The 26,846-nt window shown below is 34.1% G+C and overlaps 1 protein-coding gene and 1 long non-coding RNA gene across 5 annotated transcripts in view; one reads left to right on the top strand and one right to left on the bottom strand.

Moving 5' to 3' along the window:
• Positions 1-16,006, bottom strand: part of Ergic2 (ERGIC and golgi 2) — a 36,030-nt gene extending 20,024 nt beyond the window's left edge. The window contains exons 1-6 of one of the 3 annotated variants that reach the window (XM_015493201.2): positions 15,873-15,957; positions 13,539-13,604; positions 6,168-6,310; positions 4,810-4,918; positions 2,837-2,883; positions 1,437-1,507 (exon numbers count right to left, since the gene is read on the bottom strand). In XM_015493201.2, coding sequence (XP_015348687.1) covers positions 1,437-1,507; positions 2,837-2,883; positions 4,810-4,918; positions 6,168-6,273 — 333 coding nt within the window. In that variant the 5' untranslated portion in view covers positions 6,274-6,310; positions 13,539-13,604; positions 15,873-15,957. Of the gene's footprint in view, positions 1-1,436; positions 1,508-2,836; positions 2,884-4,809; positions 4,919-6,167; positions 6,311-13,538; positions 13,605-15,872 lie in introns of all 3 variants that reach the window. The other 2 variants (XM_048802491.1, XM_015493200.2) reach the window with 2 other exon arrangements.
• A 50-nt stretch (positions 16,007-16,056) lies between these two features.
• Positions 16,057-26,846, top strand: part of LOC125616632 — a 54,855-nt gene continuing 44,065 nt past the window's right edge. The window contains exons 1-2 of one of the 2 annotated variants that reach the window (XR_007347354.1): positions 16,057-16,199; positions 25,502-25,651. This is a non-coding gene — a long non-coding RNA (uncharacterized LOC125616632). The remainder of the gene's footprint in view (positions 16,200-25,501; positions 25,652-26,846) is intronic. The other variant, XR_007347353.1, reaches the window with a different exon arrangement.

Here is a 26,846-nt window from a genome sequence, read left to right on the forward strand (position 1 = left end):
AAAAAAAAAAAAAAAAAAAAAAAAAAAAAAAAAAAAAAAAAAAAAATGGTAAAAATTAAAAGCAATGAAACATTATTAAAATTGAAAAACTAGCCAGCCTGGTGGCTAATGCCTATAATCTCAGAGGCTCAGGAGACTAAGGCAGGAGGATTGTGAGTTCAAAGCCAGTCTCAGCAAAAGCAAGGCACTAAGTAACTCAGTGAGACCCCATCTCTAAATAAAAATATAAATTAGGGCTGGGGATGTGGCTCAGTGGTTGAGGGACCCTGAGTTCAATCCCCAGTATGAAAAAAAAATTTTTTTTTGAAAAACTGTTCTTAAAATAGTATAAAACATAATGCAAATGTTAAAGTGTCTAATCATCTGGATTAATATTTCCAGATAGCTCAATATGTTGTAACAGTATCCGCTGAACTGAAAGGTATATAGCTTCATATAAAAATTACTAAAAAGTCAATTGTATCAGCAGGAAAACAGAGGTCAGGAAGAAAGGGAAAGAGTAGCAATAACAAATTCACTTTTCTATACAAATTTTCTACTTAAAAGAGTGTACAACAAAAGTACATGTTTTGCTGCTGTAAAAAAAACTAATATGAATTCAGCGATCAAAATTCCATTCAGTTACTTCAAGTCTTCCTCTACTTACCACTTTGAGTTATCATTTTGCAATTTTCCTTAAAGAAGGGTTCACAAGTGCCAGTGGTGAACAAAAAAGAATTCAAGAATACATATGTAAACACAAGTACCACAACACCAAAAGGCAGTCAGCAACTAAAAAGTAGTTGACAATTGCATCCCTTTTCTCAGAAGCTTCTTTAGGGCTAATCCTGATTAGGTCTTGTTATCACTGTACCTATCCCCATAATGTGTCTGCTGATAAACCAATTATGTTTTTGCACAACTGTGCTTTGAAGATAACAAGAGAATGTCAGCATTTCCTAAAGCTTGAGAAGTAAAAATGAGGTATAAATTAATACATGCCTATGAAATTTCTCTTAGATAATGCTTCATTCCTGATTATGATAAGAGAAATTCAGCTCAAATATTTTTAAAGACTAAAATTTTGTACAAGTAGAATAGGACATAAAAGTTTCTAAATTATTAGAGAAAAAGCAGAAAATTTTATCACTATGGCAACTAAAAGCAAAGATACAAGGAAACTATTAGGAAGCATTAACAAAAAATATAAAAAAGTTTAAACATATAACAGATTTTAGAGGCTCATTCCTAAATGTTAACAATGGCTATGCCAAGTCTTTGACATTAGACTTTTCTCTCCTGCCCTCCACCTAAATTTTGCACAAATATGGATTACCTATGTAATAAGAAAAATTACATTAAAAACTCAGAGAAAACTAAAAGCAAATGTCAAACTGGTCTTCAAGTGTATAATTCCTCAAACTGTATACTTCAAAAATTACATGAATTAAACTTACTGGTTCATAAACTAGACCATCCGCAGATGCAACCATTGTTTCTGCTAAATCCAATACATCTGCTCCAACATCTGAAAAAGAAAAAAATTAGAAGTTTTTACATTCTATGCTCAGAGCCAAATGACATCAGATATAAACAAATTAAAATGACTAACAGAAAACTCACTTATCACTTTCCTATAGTGTTTATTTGTTCAAAAGTTAAAAATAGTACCATTAATGTAGCTTTTGTGGATATTATTCCAAAACTGAAAAATGATTTTTTTATTTCTTGCTCAGAAAAGTAGATGACAAAGATGTGCATGGTAAATAACAAAAATCTTAACTGAATTAAAAAGCTTTGCAAAAATCGTCAAGAACCTCATTCACAAGTAATAAATGGCTGCTGAACAAAATATTAACTAAGAATTAATTTTCTAGATTAAAAGGAATCTTAAAGCTGTGAAATCTTTAAAAAGTCAAGAAATAGAAAACCTTATTTTGAAAAGATTACTATATAACTCAAAATTGGGGATATAAAGTATTTCCTTATTTCTTAAAATTACTAACATAAGGAAAAATAAATAAACGGAAAAAAGAGTTTTTTTTTTTACTACTTTTTTTTTTTAGTTGTAGAGGAACACAATACCTTTATTTTATTAATTTATTTTCATGTGGTGCTGAGGATCGAACCCAGTGTCTCACACTTGCTAGGCAAGCGCTCTACCACTGAGCCACAACCCCAGCCCTGGAAAAGAGATTTAAAGTTGTTCTGAGATAAAATCTTCCAGAAACTAATCTGTTACATTGGATAAGACTATTTCACACTAAACAATTTTATCTAAACTAATGATTTCTTGGTTTCCACGTTTTTAAGCAATAACTTAAAAGACCATTTTCATATAAAAGCAGCCTCATTTTCGAGAGCACTACAGATTCAAACATTATCTGACATATTAGTATTTTTCCACTTCTGACAATACAGAAAGCCAGAAAAGAGAAAAAAACGTAAATATCACTATTCCCTTAAATGAACTGAATTTCTATTTTAAAATATATGAATAAAAGTATAGCAAATGTGACAAATTAAAATGGTGAAACAGGATGTTTGTGGAATATGAGTACAGAACCTGTTACTTCAAACAAGAAAGAATATATCTATTCTAGAATTCTGATTAAACTTCCCTTCAATTTTCTTCATTTTAATTATACTATGTGAATTAAATCTCTTTATGAAGATAAAATATAATGAATACAAACAGAGGTGAAACTATTTTCATTATTAAATAAAATCACAATAAAATGTTTAATTTCATAAAAGGAAAAACAAGATTACAATACAATGAATAGCTTTTAATTTCTATTGGCAATTGATGGAGCCATAAACTACATAGAGATTCATCAGGTTAAGATGTACTTACATTGACACTTCATGGCAACAGTAATATCTATGTTGATTCTCAATTTGCTGAAAGACAAAAAAGTAAATGTTAGTATCTATTAGTTAATCAACAAAATATCAAAAGTATAAATCAATTATGAAAAAACCTGGATTTCAAACAGTTAAAAATATATCAATCAGAACTTAGATTGCATTTCTTATGGCCAAAACAAAGGCACTTTAAAAATAAAAGTTCTATTTTGATTAATCCAAAAACTTGAGTTCAGATTTTTAACACAATTGCTCAGATAATGATAATAGCAACTCTACCATAATAGATGATAACAATAAGTAATCCAAAGTTTTAACCTGTTTATATAAACTTTGGATACAATATTCCTTTAAGAATATAAACACCAAAAATTAAGAATTAAGTATACTGTTTTTTTTCCTCTGCCTACATCATGCATTACAAATGTAATATAATATTTGTATCATGTAATATACAAATATTCTCTTCTTTTTAAAAAATATTTTTTAGTTGTCAATGGATCTTTATTTTAGTTATTTATATGCAGTGCTGAGAATCTAACCCAGTGCCTCACGTATGCTAGGCAGGCGTTCCACCACTGGACTACAACCTCAGCCCTCTTTTTTATCCTATATCATGAAACTATAAAGTTAATGGCTTCTAATTAACTTTTTTCTAACAAACCACCAGTACTCAAAGTAGCATTAATGTTGGCATAAAATCACATAACTACTAAAGTGGCATACTGGGTCTGCATAACTCAGGATAAATATAATCAAATTATCAAAAAACAAACATCTGATGCTTAAAGTTTTGTATGGCCTTTTAAAAGGTTTGATTATTTTCAAATGATTAGTTTGAATCAATTTACAATACAAAAACTAATTAAGCATTATAAATAATAGAATGAGACAATCAAATTCAATCCTTCATTTCCTATAAAAATTTTATCGCTAATAATTTTCATCTAATTTCAATAGGGATTACAAATTTTAAAACTTCATAGTGTCTTAAAGTTGTCTATAGTTCAAACTGTGCTCAAAATAAGTTTGAGGCTTAGTTCCAGGAAAAACTGTAGGAACCAGAGGAGGAGGCCACATAAGCAGATTCTGGGGTGCCCCTACCACACTGATAACATGCTTAATCTAGACTATATTTGGAAAATAAAAATGGTTTAATTTATGCTATAAACAAACAAAATAACAATAAAAAATGTCCTGAAAATTAATGGCATCTAGAATAGTAACTCATGTTACAGATGCAGAAACAGGTCCAAAAGTAGTCAACTGTATGAATTGCCCAAGGTTATACAACAATTTATATATGTAGACCTAATTATAAATCCCATGAGAAAGATACAATAAATGTTATTCTTTTTTACTGATTAGAAAACTGAAGTACATGCAGATACAGATTTAGTGACTCCCTAAAGTCACAAAGCTCGTGAATAACAGAGCTGGAATTTAAATGGAGAACTAAATGTGTCTTCTTCTCTAGTGTACTCTTAATATTATAAACATGTTATAAGCAATCCAAAAAAAATCCAAATAAAAGAATAAATGATAAAAGTATATTTTATATCCTACAGTACTATATTTTCAAAGGTTAAAAAGTAAATCTACATATCAAAATTTATCTTAGATATAATTCATAGAAGTCAAGTTATAAGTATACACAATTTATCTTTCAGTCCATATATGTCAGTAAGATATTTCAAAGTATAGAGTTTCAAACAATTCTCACAGCTACTTACATCTAAGGAAAAACATATGTTCTCCTAATTTGTATGCAAGAACAAATTAATCAAGAGATCAGTATCTAAATGATTCCAAATGTTTCAATTTAATGCATGTAATTAGTAAGAATTTTTCAGGACCATTTCTTCAAAACTAAAACCAAATATAAAAGGTTAGACATTTTTTCAAAAGATCCACTTTTAAAATAACTTGAATCTAAAAGTATTTCAAAAAGAAAACAGTTACCTAGAAAAATCCTTGTCAACTTCATATTCATACTTCATCCACGTATCTTGATACACTGAGAATTCCATTATTGTTAATAAAGCCATAGTGGTAAATGCTATTAGAGAAACTGAGAAATATAATACCACCAAATTAAAAAAAAATTTAAAAATACATAACAGTAAACTATTTTAAGTGAGATTAAAAGTAGCAATATAAAAATGTGTCTAATATGATTTCCATTTAAATAAATACTATAAAGTTTTTCTTGAAAATGTTTACTATATATTTTTTCTAAAACAATTTAAAATGAAAGTTTAATAAGCACAAATATGAACACAAACAACTGAATACCGAGAAAGCAATTTTCTGCTCTAATTTTAAGGGCATCTCTCACTAAATAGGTTTGCTATAATTTTACAAGACAAACTATTTTGTTACATATAGCACTGTGAGATATAGTAAATGATGAAAATAAGCATCCTTACTGGCCAAATTTGAAAATATTCCCCTCAGTGTTTAAAAAAAAAATGCATCTATGCAAATAGCCCAATTTACAACAAAAAATGTATTACTTTCATTAACAAAACTTAAATCATAAGAGATTAGAAATATTAAGCATTTTATTACACATTTTATTCAATAAAATAGAATCATATGTGAAATATGTTATTTCATTACCTCTTCATGGGAAAATAAATAGTAACATTATTAAAGTCATATTATTCTTACAGTTCTTAGTATTTTATTTAACAAACCCTTCTATCTGTGTAAGCCACTACTCTAAGCATAATACATAGTAACTTATTCGATACATTAACCCTAGTGAGTAAATACTGATATACCTGTTTCATAAAACTAGTTTTGAGTAACTTCCTTATAGGAAGCAGCAGAGGTAGGACCTTAATCCAGATAGTTTAAGTCTGGATTTAAAGTTTAAGTTCTTAAGCATTACCTCATGCTGCCTCTCAAACACTAATGTGAAATTTAAGAAATTTCTACAATTATATTTACTTAATCAAAATAGGAATGAGGCAGTGTCAACATCCTTATATAATTTCTTGAAATTTTTTTCCATTTATATATTAAAATCTTGTTAATGTAAATACCATAACTGAAGAGTACCAAAATAGTAAAACTGCATTAATTTATTGATTAACAGACCTGTTAAATGTATGTGTGGAATTGGGTTCAATGTTATACAGAATATAAACAAGAATAAAACCAGGGCAACAGTGACACAAGGACAGACAAATGAATTACAAAGTTACTGCACAATTCATTGATGAGTTCTTCCTCTTGGCTACATTTCTATATGTTCTTGATTGAATCACTCAGAAACTACTTACTGAGGAAATTTTATTTGAACTAAAACTCACCTGTTCCCCCACTGGCTGAAGTCTCTACATAGCTGTCAGGAACCTTTGGAAAGGCGTCCAACTCTTTCACCAAATTTAAGGTTTTTCTCCGATTCAGTCGCCTCATCTTCAGGAAAACCCTCCTCTTCCTTCATATAGTCATGCTGAGAAATAAATAATAATTAAATGAATTCTATAAAATGATGAAAGGTTTCTTTTAGTTTAGGGTAAGATGTCCTTAGAAATTCAGTGTTCTTATCCTTCCTTGAGAAAATAATACTCATACCCATTCCTTTCCCCACTCCACCCTAACAAAAAACTACTAATAGAGGACAATTTACATATACAAACAATACATAGCACAAAAACAATTCAGTCACACTGTAATGTTCAAACATACAAATCAAAATAAAAATGATTTCGATATTAAATTGACAAATAAAAATAAAACATTCCCAGCAATGGATAAAAATGAAATAAGACAGACATACATTGCTAACAAGGACATAAATGTCATCACTTCCTTTTTCACTAAATGAATTCCTCATTAGAAATGGATCCTAAGGCAAGAATCTGGGTTAAGAACAAAAATTTGATTACAAAAATATTTCTTATAGTGTTTTGTTTTGTTTGGTATTGGGGATTGAATCCATGGGCAGTCAACCATTGAGGTATATTTGCAGCCCTTTTTATTTTTTTTAATTCTAGATGGGGTCTTGCTAAGTTGCTGAGGCCGGCCTGGAACTTGTTAACTGAGATTATAGGCATGAACCACTGCACCCAGCTATTATATTATTTTTTTTTTGTTAAATATTTAAGACAATTAAACTCAGGGTATCCACTATACAAATTATGGTGAAATTACTGGTCTTAATCTCTATAACTACTAAAAAGCATTTAAAAAAAACATTTAATGACAAAAGAAAACACTTATGATACATTAAGAAGATTCAAAGGCCTTAGGGGTTCTAATTTTAAGAGACAAGAAAAGATACAAGAAACAAACTTAAGTCCATACATAAAAATGTTAAAAGTAGATCATTAGAGGATTTTCATTTTTTTACATAATTGGAAAGTTTCAAAATTGTTTTTAAAATAAAATATTATTTAAAATTTGATTGCTTGCCATTCTTTTTGATCAATATGCCAACTATATCTACAATGTTATAAAGTCAAACAAATGAGAACTTAATTCTCAGATATTCTGCAATTTTAATAATATCATCATCCCTCACTATCCATGGGGGATTGGTTCCAGGAGTCCCCAGGAGATAACAAAATCCTCAGATATTCAAGTCCCTTATATAAAATAGTGTAGTACTTGCATAGAACCCAAGCACTTCCTCTTGTATATCTTAAATAATGTCTCTAGATAATTAATAATACCTAACACAATATATATGCTAGGTAAATAGTTGTACTGTTACTGCTTAAGGATCATTGACAAGGAGAAAAGTCTGTACATTTTCAGTTAATATATTATTTTTCTCTGAATATTTTCAGTCAAGGTTTGTTGATCCATGGATGTGAAGCCCATGATATGCCCAGCCAGCTGTATCCATGTGTAAATAACAAAGAATTCCCAGAAATCAATGGTGTATTAGTAAAATTAACACATGAATGAATTCTAGATGGTTGCAGAAGTTACTGTAAGAAAAAGTATCTCTAGAAGACAAACTTTGGTTCTGAAATCCAATGACTAGAATTAATATATAAATAGGCCACAGAAAGGGCATTCATGGAGAAAAACTGGCAGTTATCACAAATGACACCTAAAAGAGAGAGCCCCAACCAGGAACACTTTTGACCAATCTACCACTGAGCTACTGCTGTAAAGTGGGGTTGAAAGCATTAATAGTTTAATTTCATTTACTCTTAAAAACATCCAATTTCCATTGCTGACTCCTTGCTTACAACGTGACCTTCAGATTATGATTTTTTTCAAAATCTAGTAAAATAGATGATGTGGACAAGAGATGGCAGTTTCTAATCTCCATATCAATTATAAAACTTTTATTTATTTGTAAATTAAGCTTCTTGAGTATTTGTTGGGCATAAGTCATGCCCCTGAGTTTGCTCTATTCTGAGAAAGTAATCAAATTTTCCATACCTGCTTTGTGGTATGGAAAAACTACATCAAGGTTAACCTTTCTTCGATCTCTACTTGTCCTTTTTGATTAGTTAAATGTTAAATATGTTCATGCCTCTTATCTTTAGAATAAAACCCTTTCTTTAAACTCAAGTCCAACTCTATAGATTTCTGGCAACATCTTTAACCAAACATATGAGTTGTCTCCATTCATCTATTATGAGTACTTCTTTACACAATGGTGGGATTCACTTAGCATATGTTAAGAGTCATAGGACATATGTACTTTTTTCATTTGAGAATCTATAAAACTGTGGCCCATGGATTGTGGGACTCTTTGATAACCTCCTTTTTCAGAAAAGTATTCACCACTCTTAACTAAATTTGCTCTCAGCAAGGTCATTAAGAACTTCCTTAGTACTAAGCCCAAGAACACATCTCAGTTCTTACCTAATGTCACCTGGGAAAAACTTCTTTTCTTTTTGAAATAGTTACCTTGGCCTAAGTGATACAGATTGAGAACCCAATCCAAAAATCAAAAATGTTCTGAAATCCAAGACTTCTGAGCACAGACATGCCAACTCAAAAAGTTTCAGATTTTGGAGTATTTTGGATGCTCTACTGGTAAAGACCATCCAAATATTTCAAAATTAGGAAAACCATGAAATCCAAAACACTTCTGGGTTCCAAGCACTTCAGATAATGGATACTCAACCTATACTGCACTCCTGATTTTCATTTTACCTCTTTGGCTAATTTTGCAGATTTATTTTCCTCTCGCATTCTCTACACTAGGCCTTCCTCCCAACCTCCACATTTTCCTAAAGTAATTTCCTATTCCTTCAGTTTCCATTTACATGTTGAATCCTCCAAATCTTTCCAGTCAGCCCAAATCTCTCTGTACAGATATATTTTCTTGTCTTCTCTTACACTTTCATTTAGATATCCCAAAGACAACCCAGACTCAGCAAGTCCAAAAAATGATCATTTCACCCTATCAAAACTGTTTCTCCTATATCTTCTTAGTTAATTATTAACACCATGTATCCAACTGCATAAGCTAGAAACAGGTACCATTAGACTTAGGCTTTTCCTAAAGTTCTCTCAAAATGGTCCGTTCTCTCTTCTTGAGGGTCCACTGAGAAGTTCCTAAGTAGAAACCTAGTCCCAACTGCTACAATCTATCACTGCATTGCTTCAACAAATTCTAACCTTCAACCCCTCAATTCATTCTCCATACTCTATGAATTACCCTTTTAAAACATAAATTTGATCATATATTTCTCTTGAAATACCTAGATAAGTTCCATTGCACTTAGAGTATGTACTCTATCCTAACATGGTTTACAAATCCCTCCAAAATCCAAGTCCTGATTACCTTTCTTCAAACTCAATTCCTCACAGTTCAAGTTTCAGCTTCAAGAAAAATCACATTATACTTTTCAAATATGCTGTTCTCTCTCCCCTAAATATTTTCTGTTCCCTCTCCAACTCTCATTTGACTATTTACTCCTCAAGTTCCAGTCTATTATAAATTTCTGTATTGAGGGGGAAAAGCTTTCTGCAACCCTCAAAATTTATGAGTACCTAAAACACTATACCTTTATCACACTATTTCTAATTACTGGTTTCATTTTCTATTTTCTAGGGCAGAAATCGTGTCTAACTTGATCTTTATATCTCTAATGCTTAGCACAGCAATTATTTAATAAATATTTATTGAAGAAAGGAAGGAAACTTCCCGAGAAACACCAATGCTGATTGGCTCACAGTGGCCCCAGCAAACTTCCAGCTGATTGGCTCCTCTGCAGTGATGCTCATTGGGCTGTTTCCCCGACCTTTCAGACCACTGAGCTGCTCATTGGGGGACTCTTTTGGCTCCGCCCATGCGACCCAGCCAATCAGCCTCAAGAGTGGGAGGAGTGGGGGTTGAGAGGTTCGCCAGAAGCCGGTGGTGGCAGTTGGGCTCTGAGGGAATTCCTGAAGAGCTCATGTGGTGTGGCATGTGTTCTAAAAATAAAGTTTGTTTCTGCTTGACAAGTGGCTCCTGAATTGTGCCCAGCCAGACTGCAGCATTTGGTGGCCTGTACGGGAAACAGCCCAATGAGCATCACCGCAGAGGAGCCAATCAGCTGGAAGTTTGCTGGGGTCGCTTCAGCTGTGGCTCTCAACAGAGAAACACCAATACTAGCACAGATTTCAAATCACCAAGTGTCACACTTAGATAACTAAATAAATAAAAACCTAAGATCAATAGGAGGAGGATTTTTCAATTTTGTACACTGCAGTATCCCTAGCAACTAGACCAGTGGGTGGCACATAGTTGGTAAAGTATTGTTGAGCAAATGAATAAAACAGTAAATTTTACTTCCAAAAGTTTCTATGTTATATTTTTATAAGTTTTGTAAATGCTTTCTTTTAAATTATATGTGAGTATAAAAATATGGCAAGCAGCTGGTTCATTTCACAAACCCTTTAAGACCACACACAACCTATTCAGTATTCTACCCTTCAAAGTTCAGCTTATATACCCCATTTGGCTACCACCTAGTCTCTGGCTTCCTCCAAACCATTTTCCATTATTATCATTCTAGAATGAAGCGCCCTGCCAATCTGAAAATCTTCCCATCCCATTCATGTTCATTCACTAACCTACTTCCAAGAAATTCATTCTACCTCTAGTATTTAACACTCTATAAAGTCACTGTTCTGACATGAACAAGTTATTCAATAACTTCTAGTTTTTCTAAAATCAATCCTTTTACCCACTCTCTTTATAAAACCTTTCTCCTGGTGGTAATTCCTTTCTAATCCTTCACTTCATTTCATAGACTCACAGATTAAAGAAGTAATGTGTTTTATCATACTTCTCAACCACTTTTCTTTCCCCTTTTCAGGTCTACCTTCTGCTGAAAAGATAAGTTAACACCATACAACAAAGTGTGACTTTTATGTTTCATGCTAGATATTATTAAAAGTAGTTTACATTTATTTAATCTTCTATAATACTATTCTCATTCTCATTTAGACAGGAGGAACTAAGGCACAGAACAGTAAAATAATTTTCCCAAGCCCACAGAGCTGACAGTAATAACATGGATTTGATCCCAAGCAGCTTGGCCCAAAATCTATGCTCCAAACCACAGTATATGCTGTTATTTCATTATATGCTGCCATGGTCCACTGACATCTGCAAGTGTTTATATAGTTTCCTTAATGACTTTAGCACCTTGGTCATTCAATATGCTTCTCTTCTTCCCCATTCCATCATATCCTTTGAACTCATGATCCTATGCCATTCATTCACAATAAAATCTTTTTACTATGTAAACTCAATTGTTCTTCTATTCCAGTGCATTTAATCTATACAAAGTCACTCATAAGCAAGATCATGTTTTGGCTCCTCTCAACTCTTACAATTGCTTCACCTCTAAAATTCAAAACATCATTTTCCTCTCTGAATGAAAAATAATCCTTCAAGCTCTTCATTTTCACTGGTGTTCTCAAACCCTTGAATCCCTCCCAGTTACCCAATCCCATTGCTCCCATACCTACTCTATTTGCCTTTTTATTCAGTTTGGTCATTTTCAAAAATATACTTAGATATGCTTCTTAGAAGTCGCCGCCATTCTGTTACAAAATTTGTTATTTTTACCTAAGTGAAAAACATAAGGACAGTATAGCAAATTTTTCAAAAGGTAAACTTTTTAAATTTTAAAATCTGTCCTTGGTATCTGGGATTATTGTCTTCCTTTTTATGTGTCAAAATACCTTTTCCTTTATGAAATGATAAAAGTAAACAGAGGTGTGTGTGTGTGTGTGTGTGTGTATATATATATATATACTAAAATCATAAAAGTATATACATAAGTATATATAGAGGGAGAGGAGTCTTTTTGTTTTTTGATATCCTCATTTAGCAAAATGTAAAATGTATTCTCAGTCCTCAAATCTAGGCCTTTCTCCCTGCTTTTTTTCTTTTTTTTGTATTGGTCATCAAAATCCAATAATTTAGGAGTAATTACACTAGACTTCTTCGTCCAATGGTTGGTGCTATTATTTATACCTTAACCATCTCCAGTACCACATCATTTTCTTTGCTGTCTTGCCTAAACTATCCTGTATATTAAAAAGTAATTCAAAAACAAACTCTAGGAAGTCACTGACATTGAGATAAAGATAATACTTTGAAGAATTGCATAATAAGAAACCTTCTTTCACATGAGAATAGACTTTATCAACACTCAATTTAAGCAGTGTCATATAGCCTATAATTTATCATTGTATTCATTTGAATAAAAATACCAGATGCTTTCCCGAAATTAAAACACAGCATTCATGAAACTTTTTATAGTTTGCTCAAGTTTCATTACCTCTCAAAACAAAACGGGAGACAGTCTGTTATCCAAGTTTTATAAGGCAATGTCTATTTATAATATATATTTGACAATGAAAAATATTTAATTAGTTAATACATATGTCCATCATGTGAGTTGAACTGTGTCCCCCCAAAAGATGCTGAAATCCTAACCCCTGCTATCTGTGAATGTGCATAATTTGATATTGGGACTTTGTAGATATAATTAGTTAAAATCAAACCATATTGGATTAGGGTAACTCAAAATCTAAAGACTGATGCCCTTATAAGAACATGTGAAAACACAGATACACATGGGAGAATGCCATGTAAAAAGACAGAAATTAGACAGAAAATTAAAATTAAAAAGACAGAAATTAGAGTAAGGTGTCTATAAGGAGTGCCCTAAAACTAGGAAGAGGCAATTAAAGACTCTCCAAGAATCTTCAGAGGGAACATGGCCCTACCCACTCCTTGATTTTAGACTTCCAGCCTCCAAAATTGTGTGAGAATAAATTTCTTTAAGCATCCCAGTTTATGGTAGTTTGTAAAGACAGCCCCCCAAAACTAATATGAGCCATTAATAGGAATGAGAAAGGAGATATATTATCCAGGCTACCATTGAGTTTCAGAAATAAAAGTACAATCTATCTACAAATTTTTATTACTACACCATACTGTATTAGAATACAGTAAGAACAATTTTATAAAATAAATAGCTTAGTCTCTCTTTACAGTGGATATGCCAGTTAAATATTATGCTTTAAAAGTTATTTACTTCAAAATAATTCAAATAATCTAGTAACTTTCTTAGCAATAAAAAGATTTACTTGGGAGACAAGTAAGATGGTACACAGTAATAAGAAGATTAACTTGGAAGACAAGTAAGATGGTACACATGTAAGTTTCAATCCAAAAAAACCTAGATTGTCATCTACATACTTACTAGTTCTGTGAGAAACTTGCAAAGGCCTCAATGTTTCAGAATCCTCTCAAAAATTTTACTTCAGGGCTGGGGATATAGCTCAGTTAGTAGTGTGCTTACCTTGCAGGCACAAGGCCCTAGGTTCAATCCCCAGCACCACACACACACATACACACACACACACAAACACACAAACACACACACACACACAATTATTTCAAGAGGTAGGGAGGTTACCTCATAATTTTTAGTTAGGATAAAATGAGGCATTTAGTCAATGTTTTCCAATTAGAAAAAAAGGAAAAACTTATAAGATATTTGAGATTTAGATGCTAAACTCAGAGGAAAGTAGGACAATATATGAAGTAAGTAGATAATCTCATAGAGAACTATATAAACTAATAGAATAAAAGCTGAGGAAAAGTGACTGTAAAGTCACAGCAACAGAAATATGGAAGTACCTAGTGGCAATAAAAGGAAGATCAATACAAAAAACAGCTTGACTAAAGTAGCTACTTTAAAAAAGTATACAAAATCAAAGTAAGGAGGTATAAGGAACTTAAGAATGAGGAAAGAAGGTCAATAATGCAAGAAGTATATTCACAATAAAATGAATGTTCTTAAAAGCAAAAACATGCTTTTAAGACCAAGAACAGCAGCAGGAACCTAGACTGCAATAAAACTACATGAAGAAGAAGTAGAAAGGAATAATCTGTGCCTTAGTAATTAAGAGAGAAGAACAGTTTAAGAAAGTACCTGGAAGAGTTTAAGGTCATATTATGTACATATAATGAAGAGTGTTTAGACAATTTGGAGAAGTCAGAAAGAAATTTTTAAAAATATCTTCCTCAGTCTATATTTTGATTAAGTACCAAGGCAACATTTGCAAGTAAAAAAGTTAGAAAGTGGAAATAAAAAAATAACAAAGAGTTAACATTTTCCGGGTGTTAACCCTATAGCAGGCATTGTCTAAGAGCTTTGTTTTAACACATTTAATCCTACAATCTCCTTACGAATTAAGTATGACTATATTATCATTCCCATTTTATTTAGGAGGAAACTAAGGCATAGAGAGGTTAAATAAAGGCTCACTATGATTGTAAAAGACAGAAATAAAATAAACACTGGAAAATTGTTAAATAAAATTTACAGTGGGCATAGACTAAGGTAAAAGTGATGTCTATTAAAAGTGAATTTCATTTCTTCCATTTAAGTCATCAACTCCCAGAAAAATTTGTTTTTCACTAATTCGTTGTTATCCTAGTTCCAGATTGATTTCCTTTGAGAAATATTGAAAATTTGATTTTTAAAATTTATGCTATGAAGCTATTACAATACTCAGTTATGTTCTAAAGTTTACCATCAAACAGAAAACGGGAAAAATGGAATTTCTGTTTCTCATGTTATTCTTCTAAGAATACTGGAATAATTGCATTAACTTAAAGATATCAATAAACAAATTAGGCAAATTAGTCCTTCAGTGAACACGTTAGACCCATGTCTTTATAACTACACTAAGATTCAATATAACAGGTTAAGGAAATAATTGAAATACTAGGCTATAATTTTAAACAAAAGAAAAATTTTTTAACTGTATCTTTAATTGCTTCTGAAAGCCAGCCTTGCAACATTTTAACAATTATAATTTACCTTAAATTTTGAGGGCACTAAATCCTAAATGTAAAAGTTATTTAAACGTGTTTTTTCATCTCAAACAATGATCAACTCTATACTACGATAACCACTGCTATTCTCTACACGAGTTGACAAATTACCTTCCCAGGTTTCTTGAATTGAGAAAAGTAGACGCTCTGGGACCTGTCTCCCCTAGCATCTTGCCTTGTCCTGCCCCTTTCTCATTTTCCAAAGCTGCGTGCGAAGGCGTGGCTAAAATACCCTTCTTTCTTAAAAAGAGCACTGTGCTACCAAGAATGTAGTATTTATTTGACAGTAGGGAACCAGAAACCCTATAAAACTAGGGACACTATGAGGCTGGTTTTGAGGAAGCGGGACCCTACTTGCCTGGGGACGCAAGAAGTCACCTGGCACTGTGAGAAGCAAGGAGTCAGGGTCGGAGCTATCGAGGAAGCACCGCACCTACTTCTAACTGCAAGAAAGCTCGGAGACACCAGGAACAGACAGAGCGGAGCTCCTAGTCACAGCGCTGCCCAGGGTCCTGCCAGTAACGCCCCCGGGAGAGGTGGAGAGGCTCTTCGATCTGGCCTGCTCTCCAGAAAGAGATGAAGACAGGCACCTAAACTAACGCCAAGCTCTCAGTCTCCTTAACCGCATTCATGCCCAAGCGGCCCTGAAACAATCAAGGGAACACCACGCAATGGGGTTTCAGTATTTTACCTTGTGTTACGGTCCCAGTCGACCGCCATGTTTCACAGAAGCCCGGGCCGCCGGGGCTCCCGTGTACCCGGAAATATCGCGAGAACAAAAGCGACTATCACCACTGAAAACGTCAGAAGGGAGACCATGTGGAGTTCTCGCGATAATCCCTGTGCTTACGAATTGTTTGGTGAATCAAGAGGCGTGGTCACGGTGCAAGGGGCGTGCCTAAACTGAAAGGAGACGGAGACGCGTTTTTAGGTGTAATCGCTTGACCAATCCGGAATCTCCTTCTGCCGGGAAGGAGAGGTTGCTTTCCACTACTGAACGCAACAGACCTCAGTACTGGTGAGAATTTTGGACGCAGATTACCCCTAGCAATATTAACGCGTAGGATTCCATTCTCCGCGTGGTCTGTGTCCCAGGTCTTTGCGTTCTTATCGCCTCCCCCCTCCATCAGGAACACTTGAATTTCTCAAGGCATGGCTAATGTTTTAAATTCGTTCAATGTTTTTAACGTTTTCTACAATATAAATTCTGTTTAAAAAAAAAAAAATGCACGCCTGACTTCTTCACGGCCTTCGCCAACATCTGTTCTTCCCTTAAATATTTGTTCAGAAAAAAAATTAATGATTCATCATTTCCTATCGCTTCATAGTACAGTAAGTAAGAAAGGGGCGGGTTGTGGGAGAAAGATTAATTAGGAACTGCTGGAGAGTAAGCATGGCCCGGGCCCCTTTTTACCCATCTTGTATCAAATGTTACAAGCAAACTTTGAAATTTTAATTTTCTGATTAATTGACCAAAAAAGGCTATCGAGAGCCGAATTGCAACTGATACACAGCACTATTTTATTTAAATATTTTATTTGCCTTCTCATTTAATCCTAACACTCCTGTAAAATAATACCCTTATTTACTAGTTTGCTGATGATAAGGCGTTTGAGTTAAGAAGTAGCAGGCGTAGTTCACAGTCAGCTCTATGCTTCTCTCAAAACTGTCTCATGTAGTGAATTAACTTTTACTGAACTATGAAATCTTATTACATTGAAAGTTTCCCCAAAGAAGGGCAGATGAAAATTTCTAATGAGACATTTCTATTTCAATAATTTCAAGGTAAATGGATTTAAAGTTCCCACTTCCTTCACATTTAAGAAGAAACATTTTTTAAAGGGTAAGATCATAGATTTGAAGCAAGGATTTTCTAGTTGAAATTCCAGTTCAAAAACTAACTTTAGGGCTGGGGATGTAGCTCAAGCGGTAGCGCGCTCGCCTGGCATGCGTGCGGCCCGGGTTCGACCCTCAGCACCACATACAAACAAAGATGTTGTGTCCGCCGAAAACTAAAAAATAAATATTAAAAAAAAAAAAACAAAACAAAACTAACTTTATGTGGGGCATATTATTTCTTCTTTGTGTCTCCATTTCCTCTTCTGTAAAATGGGTTATTATGAGGATTAAATGAGTTAATATATACCTAAAATGCTTTATCTTGGCTATAAAGACGTCAGCCATAAACGGTCCTTCCTCACCGCGCCCCACACCGCCACCTTTTGTGGTCTAAGACTGGATGGGCTCTTGCTTGGATGGATGCTGGAAGTTTTTTACTTAAATACCTCCCAATCCCTGGAGTTCAGAGTAATCAACTTTTGGGAAACAACTACCCCATGAAATTTGGGTTTCCCAGTATAGCAAAACTAATTTGACCTTTCTATTTAAAAAACAAAACAAAAAATAAAACACCCTTATCTTATCTAACAAGACTAAACTATTTTCTCTGAAAACTGAAACCCTGCTGGACTTTGTTTTGTTTTATTGGTGCTGAGGCTCAAATCAAGGATCTGTGGAAGCACATGCTCTGCCACTGAACTTCACTTGAACAGAACTCAACTTTAAAGAGAGGTTATCAGTGAAATTATATTTGGAAAAAATTTTGTTTTAAAAGACAAACATTCTAAACCAGACAAGGTGGCACATGCCTGTAATTCCAGCAGCTTAGGAGGCTGAGGCAGGACGATCATGAGTTCAAAGCCAGCTTCAGCAAAAGTGAGACCCTGTCTCTAAATAAAATACAAAATAGGGCTGGGGATGTGGCTCAGTGGTTGACTGCCCCTGAGTTCAATCCCCGCTAGCCCCCCCAAAAAAATTTTATTAAGTATTACCTGCAGAAGATAGATTTTAGACTATTCCAAAACCACGTTTTCGTGACTTTTTTTTTTCCTTCTCCATAGTTTGAGTAAAAGCATTAGCAAGTAAGCAAAACTAACATATGTCCACAAACACCTCAAAGTCAGTATCTCCCAAGTGGATTGTATAAATTATCCCAAATCTTGTCTTCTCCTCTGTGCCTAGAAAATATCACTATAAATCTCAAATTCAGGTTAGAATCCCATGTCTCCTCCTTCCTCTCTATAGCTGCCAATCCCAATGGCCAGTCATTTATCCATTGAGACTCTCCTACCCTCATACTACACACCAGGGCCTCATTACCTCTTTATCCATAGGTGGTTGTCAAGTTGTATTCAAATTATGTATTTACATTTTCAAATATTGTAGTTTACATTTTGGGAATTGAAAGTCTTAAATTACTTTTTCACAGAAGAAGTTTATATGTTGTATGTCCACTGATGGATACTTTTGGTCCATGCACAGAGGCACTACCTGCCATCTAATACCTCTGTTTCAGTAATCATCCACTAATATCTGTAAATCATTTATGTACAATAGTTCAATATAGTTAATAGGTTCTGAGGGACTATAGGTCAATCAGTTGAACCTGTAGCCTTACCACTCTTCAAACAAATATTCATTACATACCTTTTATATGACAAGAGCTATGCTAAGTACCAAGTAGGAAGTAATGACAATGTGGATACCCTTGCCCATGGAATTTTTTCTATATTGGGGTAAATAGGCATCAAATAAGTAACCCCACAAAAATATATGACTGTGGTTGGTATTATTTACCTTGATAGTTATTAATAATGTGTATTCAGTATATTTTACTATAAGTCTCCATGATTTTTCAACACAAAAATAATCAACAAATACATATTCCATACCAACAGTTCTCTATAATGATGATAACATTCAAATGAATGCTCAAAGAACATTTGCTTTTCAAATATTCTTTCATTACTCTGTTCATTTTTATATCATATGTATTTTACTTATTTAGTATCTTCTATGATCTCTATATATTTAAATAAATTTTCACTCTTGATATTTCTTAAAACTTTTAAATACATAACTAATTTTAAGCTAAATGCAGATGGGAATCTTTAAATAAGTTCCTAAGGCATAATAAATATTTTAATGTGCTATTAAGTTCCAAAGAAGCAACACATATTTAGTTCACATGCTGTAGGCAAATTTTAATTTCAATAACATGATACAAATGCTCAGAAATCTTTTAACACCTGTCCAAACTCAAGCACCTTTGTGATCAGCCAGGTAACATTTTTCTTCCTTTCAAATTCAAACTTCTTTCAGACATTGTACTGGCAACTAGAAATACTAACATGTTCTCCCAGACTAGCAGGCTTTATAATATTCTTTATAGCAATCACTACCTCATTTTCACCTGTTCATGCTAATATTTATAAATTAATGAAACCAAGCTAATCTTGGAAGAGACTAAGACAAGTACATTTTTATGTGTGTCTTCATATATTTGTGACTTTTATGTAAATGACAAATTGTCAAGAAAGAAATCCAAGATGCTATGAGTGAAAAATAAGAATCAGTCTGCTACTGATAGAAAAATAGATATTTTTCTATTTTATGATATGATTAATTAACTTCAGTGTTGGACTAAAATGGCAAAACATTTACATTTTATATCTGAGAAATATTCTTATGGCAAAATTTTGTATATTGTAAAAAATACATCAAACAGCTAAATAATAGAAATAAAGGCCTTCCTAAAGTGATCAGAGTTCAGATGCTTTGATTAAAGATGATGAATAAACATTATTATTTTATAGGAACTAACTTGACAAATATTTCTTTTAACAAGTTGTTTTTCTAAGTAAAAGTCAAGTTAACAATAGGGAGGTCTCTCTCCTTTCTGGGTCTTGGAAGGAAAAAAAAACAATAATCAATAGACATTTCCCTTGTTCTATACACACTTTCTCATAAACTGGTCTTTGGAAGAGTAGACTGGGTCAGAAATTGATTTTCTTCTAATGGAGGATTGTTAGGATGCAGGAACCCCGCTAAAAATCTGACTCCTTGCTACAGACCACAGATTGGACCTTCTGGTATCACATTGTCAATCTAAATAGTGGGTGAAATTCTCCAAAGAACAATTATATTTATTTAGGAAAACAGCATTGCAAAGGTAATTCATGTGCTATAGAAAACCATGGGCATGGGAAGCTCAGACAAGAAGATATTAAAGGCAAAAGGGGAGACATTTATGTAAGCTACTTGGATACAGAGTTCACTGGCCTGGAGACATTAGCTTATTAGTGGAGGTACCCTTGCTGTGCAAATGTTCTCTCCAGAGTATCTTCTCTGAATTAGTGCAATCTTAAGGAATATTAAAGATAAGCTTTTTAACACATCTGTGCACATTTACAAGGTGGGACATATGTAGAAATCTCTTGAATTTTCGATTCTGGGGCAATAAGTGTGATAATGTGAGGCTAAAAATCAGTACCATTTCTATATATTTTTGTATATATACATATACACACACACACACACACACACACACACACAGATGCATGTAGGATTGGTTTAGTTAAACTGTATGTTTTGTTTTTAAGAAGAATTGAAAAGACTGTTAAAATTTTAAAGGTTTAGCAGCAGCCATAGAGGACACTGTGGCTTCTTCCTTGCTACTTTTAATCATCCCTTGAGGAAGTCTAGCTATTTAGTCATAAGCATGCTTGAGAAGCCCCATGGAGAAACCCATGGGGCAAAGCATCTTTTTGTTCAAATACTCCTGATGAAGAGTGTAAAGACACTCAGATTCCTGACCCAGTGCATGAGATCTATTTCCCTATGGAATTTTACACAGGTTGAGCATCCCTTGTCCAAAATGTTTGGGACCAGAAATGTTTCAAATTTCAGAGTTTTTCATATTTTGAATATTTACATATACGCAGTTGAGTATCCCTAATACAAAAGTCCAAAATGCTCCAAAATCTACAACTTTCAAAGCATCGTGTTAGCTGTATAACATGTATAGTTTTTTTTTTTTTTTCTTTAGGGTTCTTGAGATTCACAATGATGGCTGATACAAATGTGATTCATTGCTGGGCACTCATTGACTTCTCTGGCAACTTATGTCCTTTGGTTCTAGAAAATTTTCTTGGCTTATTTTCTTGATGATTTTCTCCTTCCTTTTCCTGTTTTCTCATTATTGAAACTCCTGTTACTGTGATATGGGGCTTTTTGAACTATTAAAAAATGTTAACTAAAGGACATGAGAAAAGAACAGAGTGGAATAAAAAATATTTCATTTGCTTTTTACAATTATGATACTGTTTTTAATTAGCACTACTTCTTTTGCATTTATTTCTTAAAAGGGTGACAAAAATAAAGTTTTTAAAAAGGGATAATAATTAGGGATTTGGGAGAGACTTCTGGGTACTTATATAAATCCTTTTCTCTCATAACACCAGTATCCTGGACTGTAAACCCAAATTAAGATCTTCGGATTCCCAGACTTGGCAGATGGGATAGCCAGAATTTTAAATAAAAATTATTGAGTACATTGAATGCTTCCATGAAAGCGATTTGACCCCCTTTCTCCCTTCCCTTCCTCTCCTCTCTTGGAATGAGTATGATAGCCTTAGCCTAGCAGCAATTTTATGAACTCATGTGCATAAGGGATAGTGGAAAAGAAAGAGGCCTCAGACCTTCATGACTCTGTAGAGCTGCTTGGTAGCCCTGTGTTTCCTGCTGCCAGACTTCATTTAGGAAGAGAATAAACTCCTGATTCCTTCAAGCTACTACATAGGTCTCTGACCAACAGCCTGACATAATTCCCAATGAAGTAAGGAAATTTGTACTATTTTCAAGCTTTCTAAGAACAGAGCCTCCTTTATTATGTGCAAGTCTTATTTTTAGTTCCACACATTTAATTTTTATTCACATATTCACATGTGTGAATGAAGCCGGCCCAATACCAGTCTCTTCATGTTTTCAGTCTCATCTCCCTAGTCCAAATCCATACTTGGCATGTGTTATCCTCTGAACACACTGTCAGCAGCATGGCATGGTGATTAAAGTCTTTATTTGGTTAAACCTGTGTGCTAATTCTGCTCTGACAGGATCTGTTTGTTATAAAACAAATGATATCTCTGAGCTTCAGTATGCACTTTGGTAAAATGAGAATGATAATACTTTTCTCATTCAGTTATGTTTAGAATTAACATATATGAAACAATGGACACAGAAAACTATTACAGAAGCCAAATGGGATCCTCACTCCTCAATTAAATCTTTTGTAGCATTTTTTTAATCTAGATTTTTTTTCATTCATTTTGTCTTTACAGTACTAGAAATAGAATCAAGGGGCATCTTATCACTGAGCTGTATCCCAGTTCTTTTTATTTTTTAATTTTGAGAACGTGGTCTTACTAAGTTGCCCAGCCTGGCCTTAAACTTCAGTCCTTCTGCCTCAGTCTCTCAGATGTGTGCAGCCACACATGGCTTTTTTCATTATTTTTTAACTGATACATGTGAACATAAAAGTTGTACATGTTAATGGTGTACCATATAATGTTTGCTACATCTATATGTTGCATAATGTTAAAATTGTATTTAACATGTTTACTTCCCAAACGTTATTGTGTCATTATGATAAATTCTTTCTTCTTGAACTTGAAATGTATAGTACATTACTGATATCCATAGTCATTCAAGCTGTACAAAGTACACCAGAGCTTGCTCCCCTTTCAATTGCATTTTAGTTCCCATTGAATAACTGTTCTCCATCCCTCCCTGCCCCCTCATTCTTCACTGCTTCTAGTAACCACCAATCTACTATCACCTTTTATGATATCAACCTTTTTAGATTCCATATATAAGTGAGATCACTCAGTGCTTGTCTGTCTGTGTCTTTTTTCATTTAACATGTTCTCCAGTTCTGTCTGTATGGTTGCAAATGACAGTATTTCTTTATTTTAATTTTTTTCATTTGTTCTTTTTAGTTATACATGACTGTAGAGTCAATTTTGACAAATTTCTACAAATAAGGAGTATATCTTATTCCAATTATGAACCCAATCTTGTGAATATACATTATGTGGAAATTCATTGTGGTATATTCATATATGTACATGAGGAAGTTATGTCAGATTCATTCCACTGTTTTTCCTATTTCCATGCTCTCTCCCTTCATTCCCCTTTGTCTAATCCACTGAATTTATGTTCTTCCCCTCTCCCCTTGTTATGTGTTAGCAACCACATACCAGAGAGAACATTCAATCTTTAATTTTTTGTGACTGGCTTATTTCACTTAGCATGATATTCTCCAAATGCATCCATTTACTAGCAAAAGTCATAAAGTCATTCTTCTTTTGGCTAATATTCCACTGTTTATATATGCCACATTTTCTTTATCTATTCATCTGTTAACTATTGTGAATTGAGGTGCAATAAATATTGATGTGGCTGTGTCACTGTAGTGTGCTGATATTAACTCCTTTGGATATATACTGAGAAGTGGTATAACCAGATCAAATGGTAATTGTATTCCTAGTTTTTCGAGGATTCTCCATACTGCTTTCCAGAATGGTTGCACCCATTTGCTGTTCCACCAGCAATGTATGAGTGTACCCTTTTCCCCACATCTTCATCAATACTTACTGTTTCATGTATTCTTGATAGTTGTCATTCTGACTGGAGTGAGGTGAAATCTCAGTGTAGTTTTAATTTGCGTCTCTAAATGCTAGAGATGGTGAGCACTTTTTCATGTTAACCGTTCATATTTTTTTCTTTTGAGAAGTGTCTATTTAGTTCCTTTGCCAATTTATTGATTGGGTGGGTGGGTGGATGATTGGTGTTAATCTTTTTGAGTCCAAAAATTCCTTCTATCCAAGGTTCTTGGATTGAAGAATACTCTTTTTGGGTCCTTGATTATTGGAATCTATCAAATGTGAGGGATAATGAGTCACAGATAAGGACTGTTGTGATTCCCCTATGTTTCCACCAAATAGGTTCATGCTGTATGTGGGCTGAGCCCTGCCATGTTTAATGGCATGTTTTCTGGGGCAGGGCTTAATTCACTCCAGAGGCTTCCCCCCAACAACTTGTTATGGTTACACACACCTGGAGCTGCTACCCGTCCCAACTATCCTTGTATAATGTAGACTGGTCATGTGCCTTCTTATTTCAGAGGTCCCCAGGTCTGTCCCTGGTCATGGCAAATACCAGGAAAATACACAAATACTAGGCTGAGGTAGTTCCACAAGTGCTTTGGAGAGTAGGGGAAGCAAACAGTTCACTGAGTACTGCACTAGAGAACAAAGCATGGGAACATGGAAACAGAGCAATCCACCAGCTTAGTCCTAGTGTTCTCAGACCCATCCTCCTCAGTAAACCACATGCTAGACTCTTGCTCCTCACCATAGAGGGCAGTACAACCAGTCACTGATCACAGGTTATAGTGTCCTCTGCAGTCTGATCTCCTTACTGTTTAAAGGGTTCAGGAGGTATGCCACTCACCCTCTTCATGACTGTCTTTTGTGCCAATCTCCCACCCTACCAGGGTGGCACGGTGTCCTTAGGATACTGAATTGTGATTGTTCTGTTTTCTGATCCAGCATAGATAAGTTCCAAACAATAAGCCCACTCTCAGGATGGCTTCTGGTTGAAGCACTTCCAGATACCTACAGCAAGTACTGCAGTAGATTTTTCTCCTGAGCTAGCCTATTATGGAGGAGTAGTTTCCAGCCTCACTTCCTGCACTGGATTTAAAGCTTCCAAGCTCTATGGGTTTCTCCTGAGGCTAGTAATGCCAGTCATTGTTTATTGCTGAGGCTGCCTACACCCTCCAGGCTTACCCTGGGCTTGGGCTTGGGGCATTGGTTCCTCTTCCCCTGGGAAGCCAGGGTTGGAGTTGCAGACTGCTTCATACTTTCCTCTGAGTTGCCTTTCTGCTTCTCCATGCTTTTAGCTTTCCCATCACCTCTTTCTTGATTTCAGGAGCTCCTCTTTTTTCTCCTTGAAATATAGCTTGTCCTAACTTTTCACTGGAAGTATCTTGCAAAGGATACTTGTATTCTGTTATCTTATTCAGAAGTCTCCATGAACGATCTTAATGATATGCATTGGATTCTGTTGGCTGATATTTTCTGAGGATTTTTGCATCTGTTCTTCAGGATGTTATCCTCTAGTTTTTTTTTTTTGTTGTTGTTTTTTTTTGTTTGTTTTTTTTTTTTGTGTGTGTGTCCTTATCTGATTTGGGTATTAGGGTAATGCTGGTCTCATAAGATGTGTTTGAAAGAATTCCTTCCTCCCCTATTTTTTATAATACCTTAAGGAGAATTGGTATTAGATTTTTAAATGTTTGATAGAATTCATGGGAGGCTTTTTTTTTTTTTTTTGTATTGGGCATTGAACCCAGGGGTGTTTTTACCATTAGGCTACATCCCTAATCCTTTCTTTTTATTATTATTTTTTATTTTGAGACAGGGTGTTGCTAATTTGCTAAGGCAGCTTTGTGCATTGCAGAATTGTTTGCTGACTGGCTTGGAGAAATCCTCACACCCTTAACCTCATGGAAGTCTTCTGTGTTGTCATGGTGTGAAAGAGAAAACTCACCTTCTCTTACCTGAAGCCTCGGTAAGTGCTGTACTGTCTTCTATTTTCATAAATTTGTCTTTTTTAGACATTTTATATGATTAAAAAAATCAACATGTATAGCCTTTTATGAATGGCTTCTTTCATTGAGTAGATTTTTGAGGTTCACCCATGTTTTTAAGTGTTTTTGTAACTATTCTCGTTTGTTCAAAATATTTTAAGGATCCAGAGAAGGGGGAAGCTTATTTAAAAGCTTTATTCTAAGAAAATTCACAGGATACTAGCTAACATGTATTAGAAACTTAGTAGGTGTTTTCAGTGGTTTGAGCTCCTTTATCTTCATAATATCACTATGACTATTTTAAAATTATTATTACTACCTGCCCTTTATGATGAGGAAATGAAAGTGCAATTAGGCTAAACAATTTTTCCAAAGTCTTAATTAACACTCGCTAATGGTGGAACTGGGATTTGAACCCAAGAAGTCTGAATTCAGAATCAACATTCGTGATCTCTAATCATGCACCAAAGTTATATATTATATGAGATTAGCTTTAATGATTAACTTAGCTAAATGACAATATCTAGCTCCTGGAAGGTATACAAAGACTTATAAAACCCATTTCCCCTCAAGAGAATGGATGGTAGAAAGTATAACTGCCAGTGTCCACTAAGCAGTTGGTAAATAGGCTCAATGTTATAAGTGACATCAGCAAGCATGAGTTACAGTGACACTTTGGACATTCTAGGAAATGGGAAAGGCTAAAGAGTGGAAGAGTTTGATGTTCTGAATGTGTGTGGAACTTCCAGTTTCCCATATAGGAGGAGAGCACATGCTGCTATGAGAAGCTAGCATTATTAAAAAGGGTTTTAGTATTTTATTTTGTGTACTGTCTGATCTAAACAGAAATATATGTAAGTTATGGAGCAAGGTAATAAAAATCTATAAAACCACATCCAACTTAAACTAATTGTTATGGTTTGGATGTGAGGTATCCCCCCAGAATCTCATGTGTGAAACAATGCAAGAAAGTTCAGAGGAGAAATGATTGGGTTGTGAGAATCTTAACCTAATCAGTGAATTAGTCCCTGATGGGATTAACTGGATGGTAGTTAGAGGCAGGTGGGGTGTGGCTGGAGGAAGTGGTTCATTGGGGTATATATTTTGTATCTAGAGAGTGTAGTCTCTCTCTGCTTTCTAATCATGATGTGAGCTGCTTCCCTCTGTCAACACTCT

The sequence above is a fragment of the Marmota marmota genome, unplaced genomic scaffold, assembly GCF_001458135.2.
Source record: "Marmota marmota marmota unplaced genomic scaffold, marMar, whole genome shotgun sequence".
NCBI classification, from domain to species: Eukaryota; Metazoa; Chordata; class Mammalia; order Rodentia; family Sciuridae; genus Marmota; species Marmota marmota.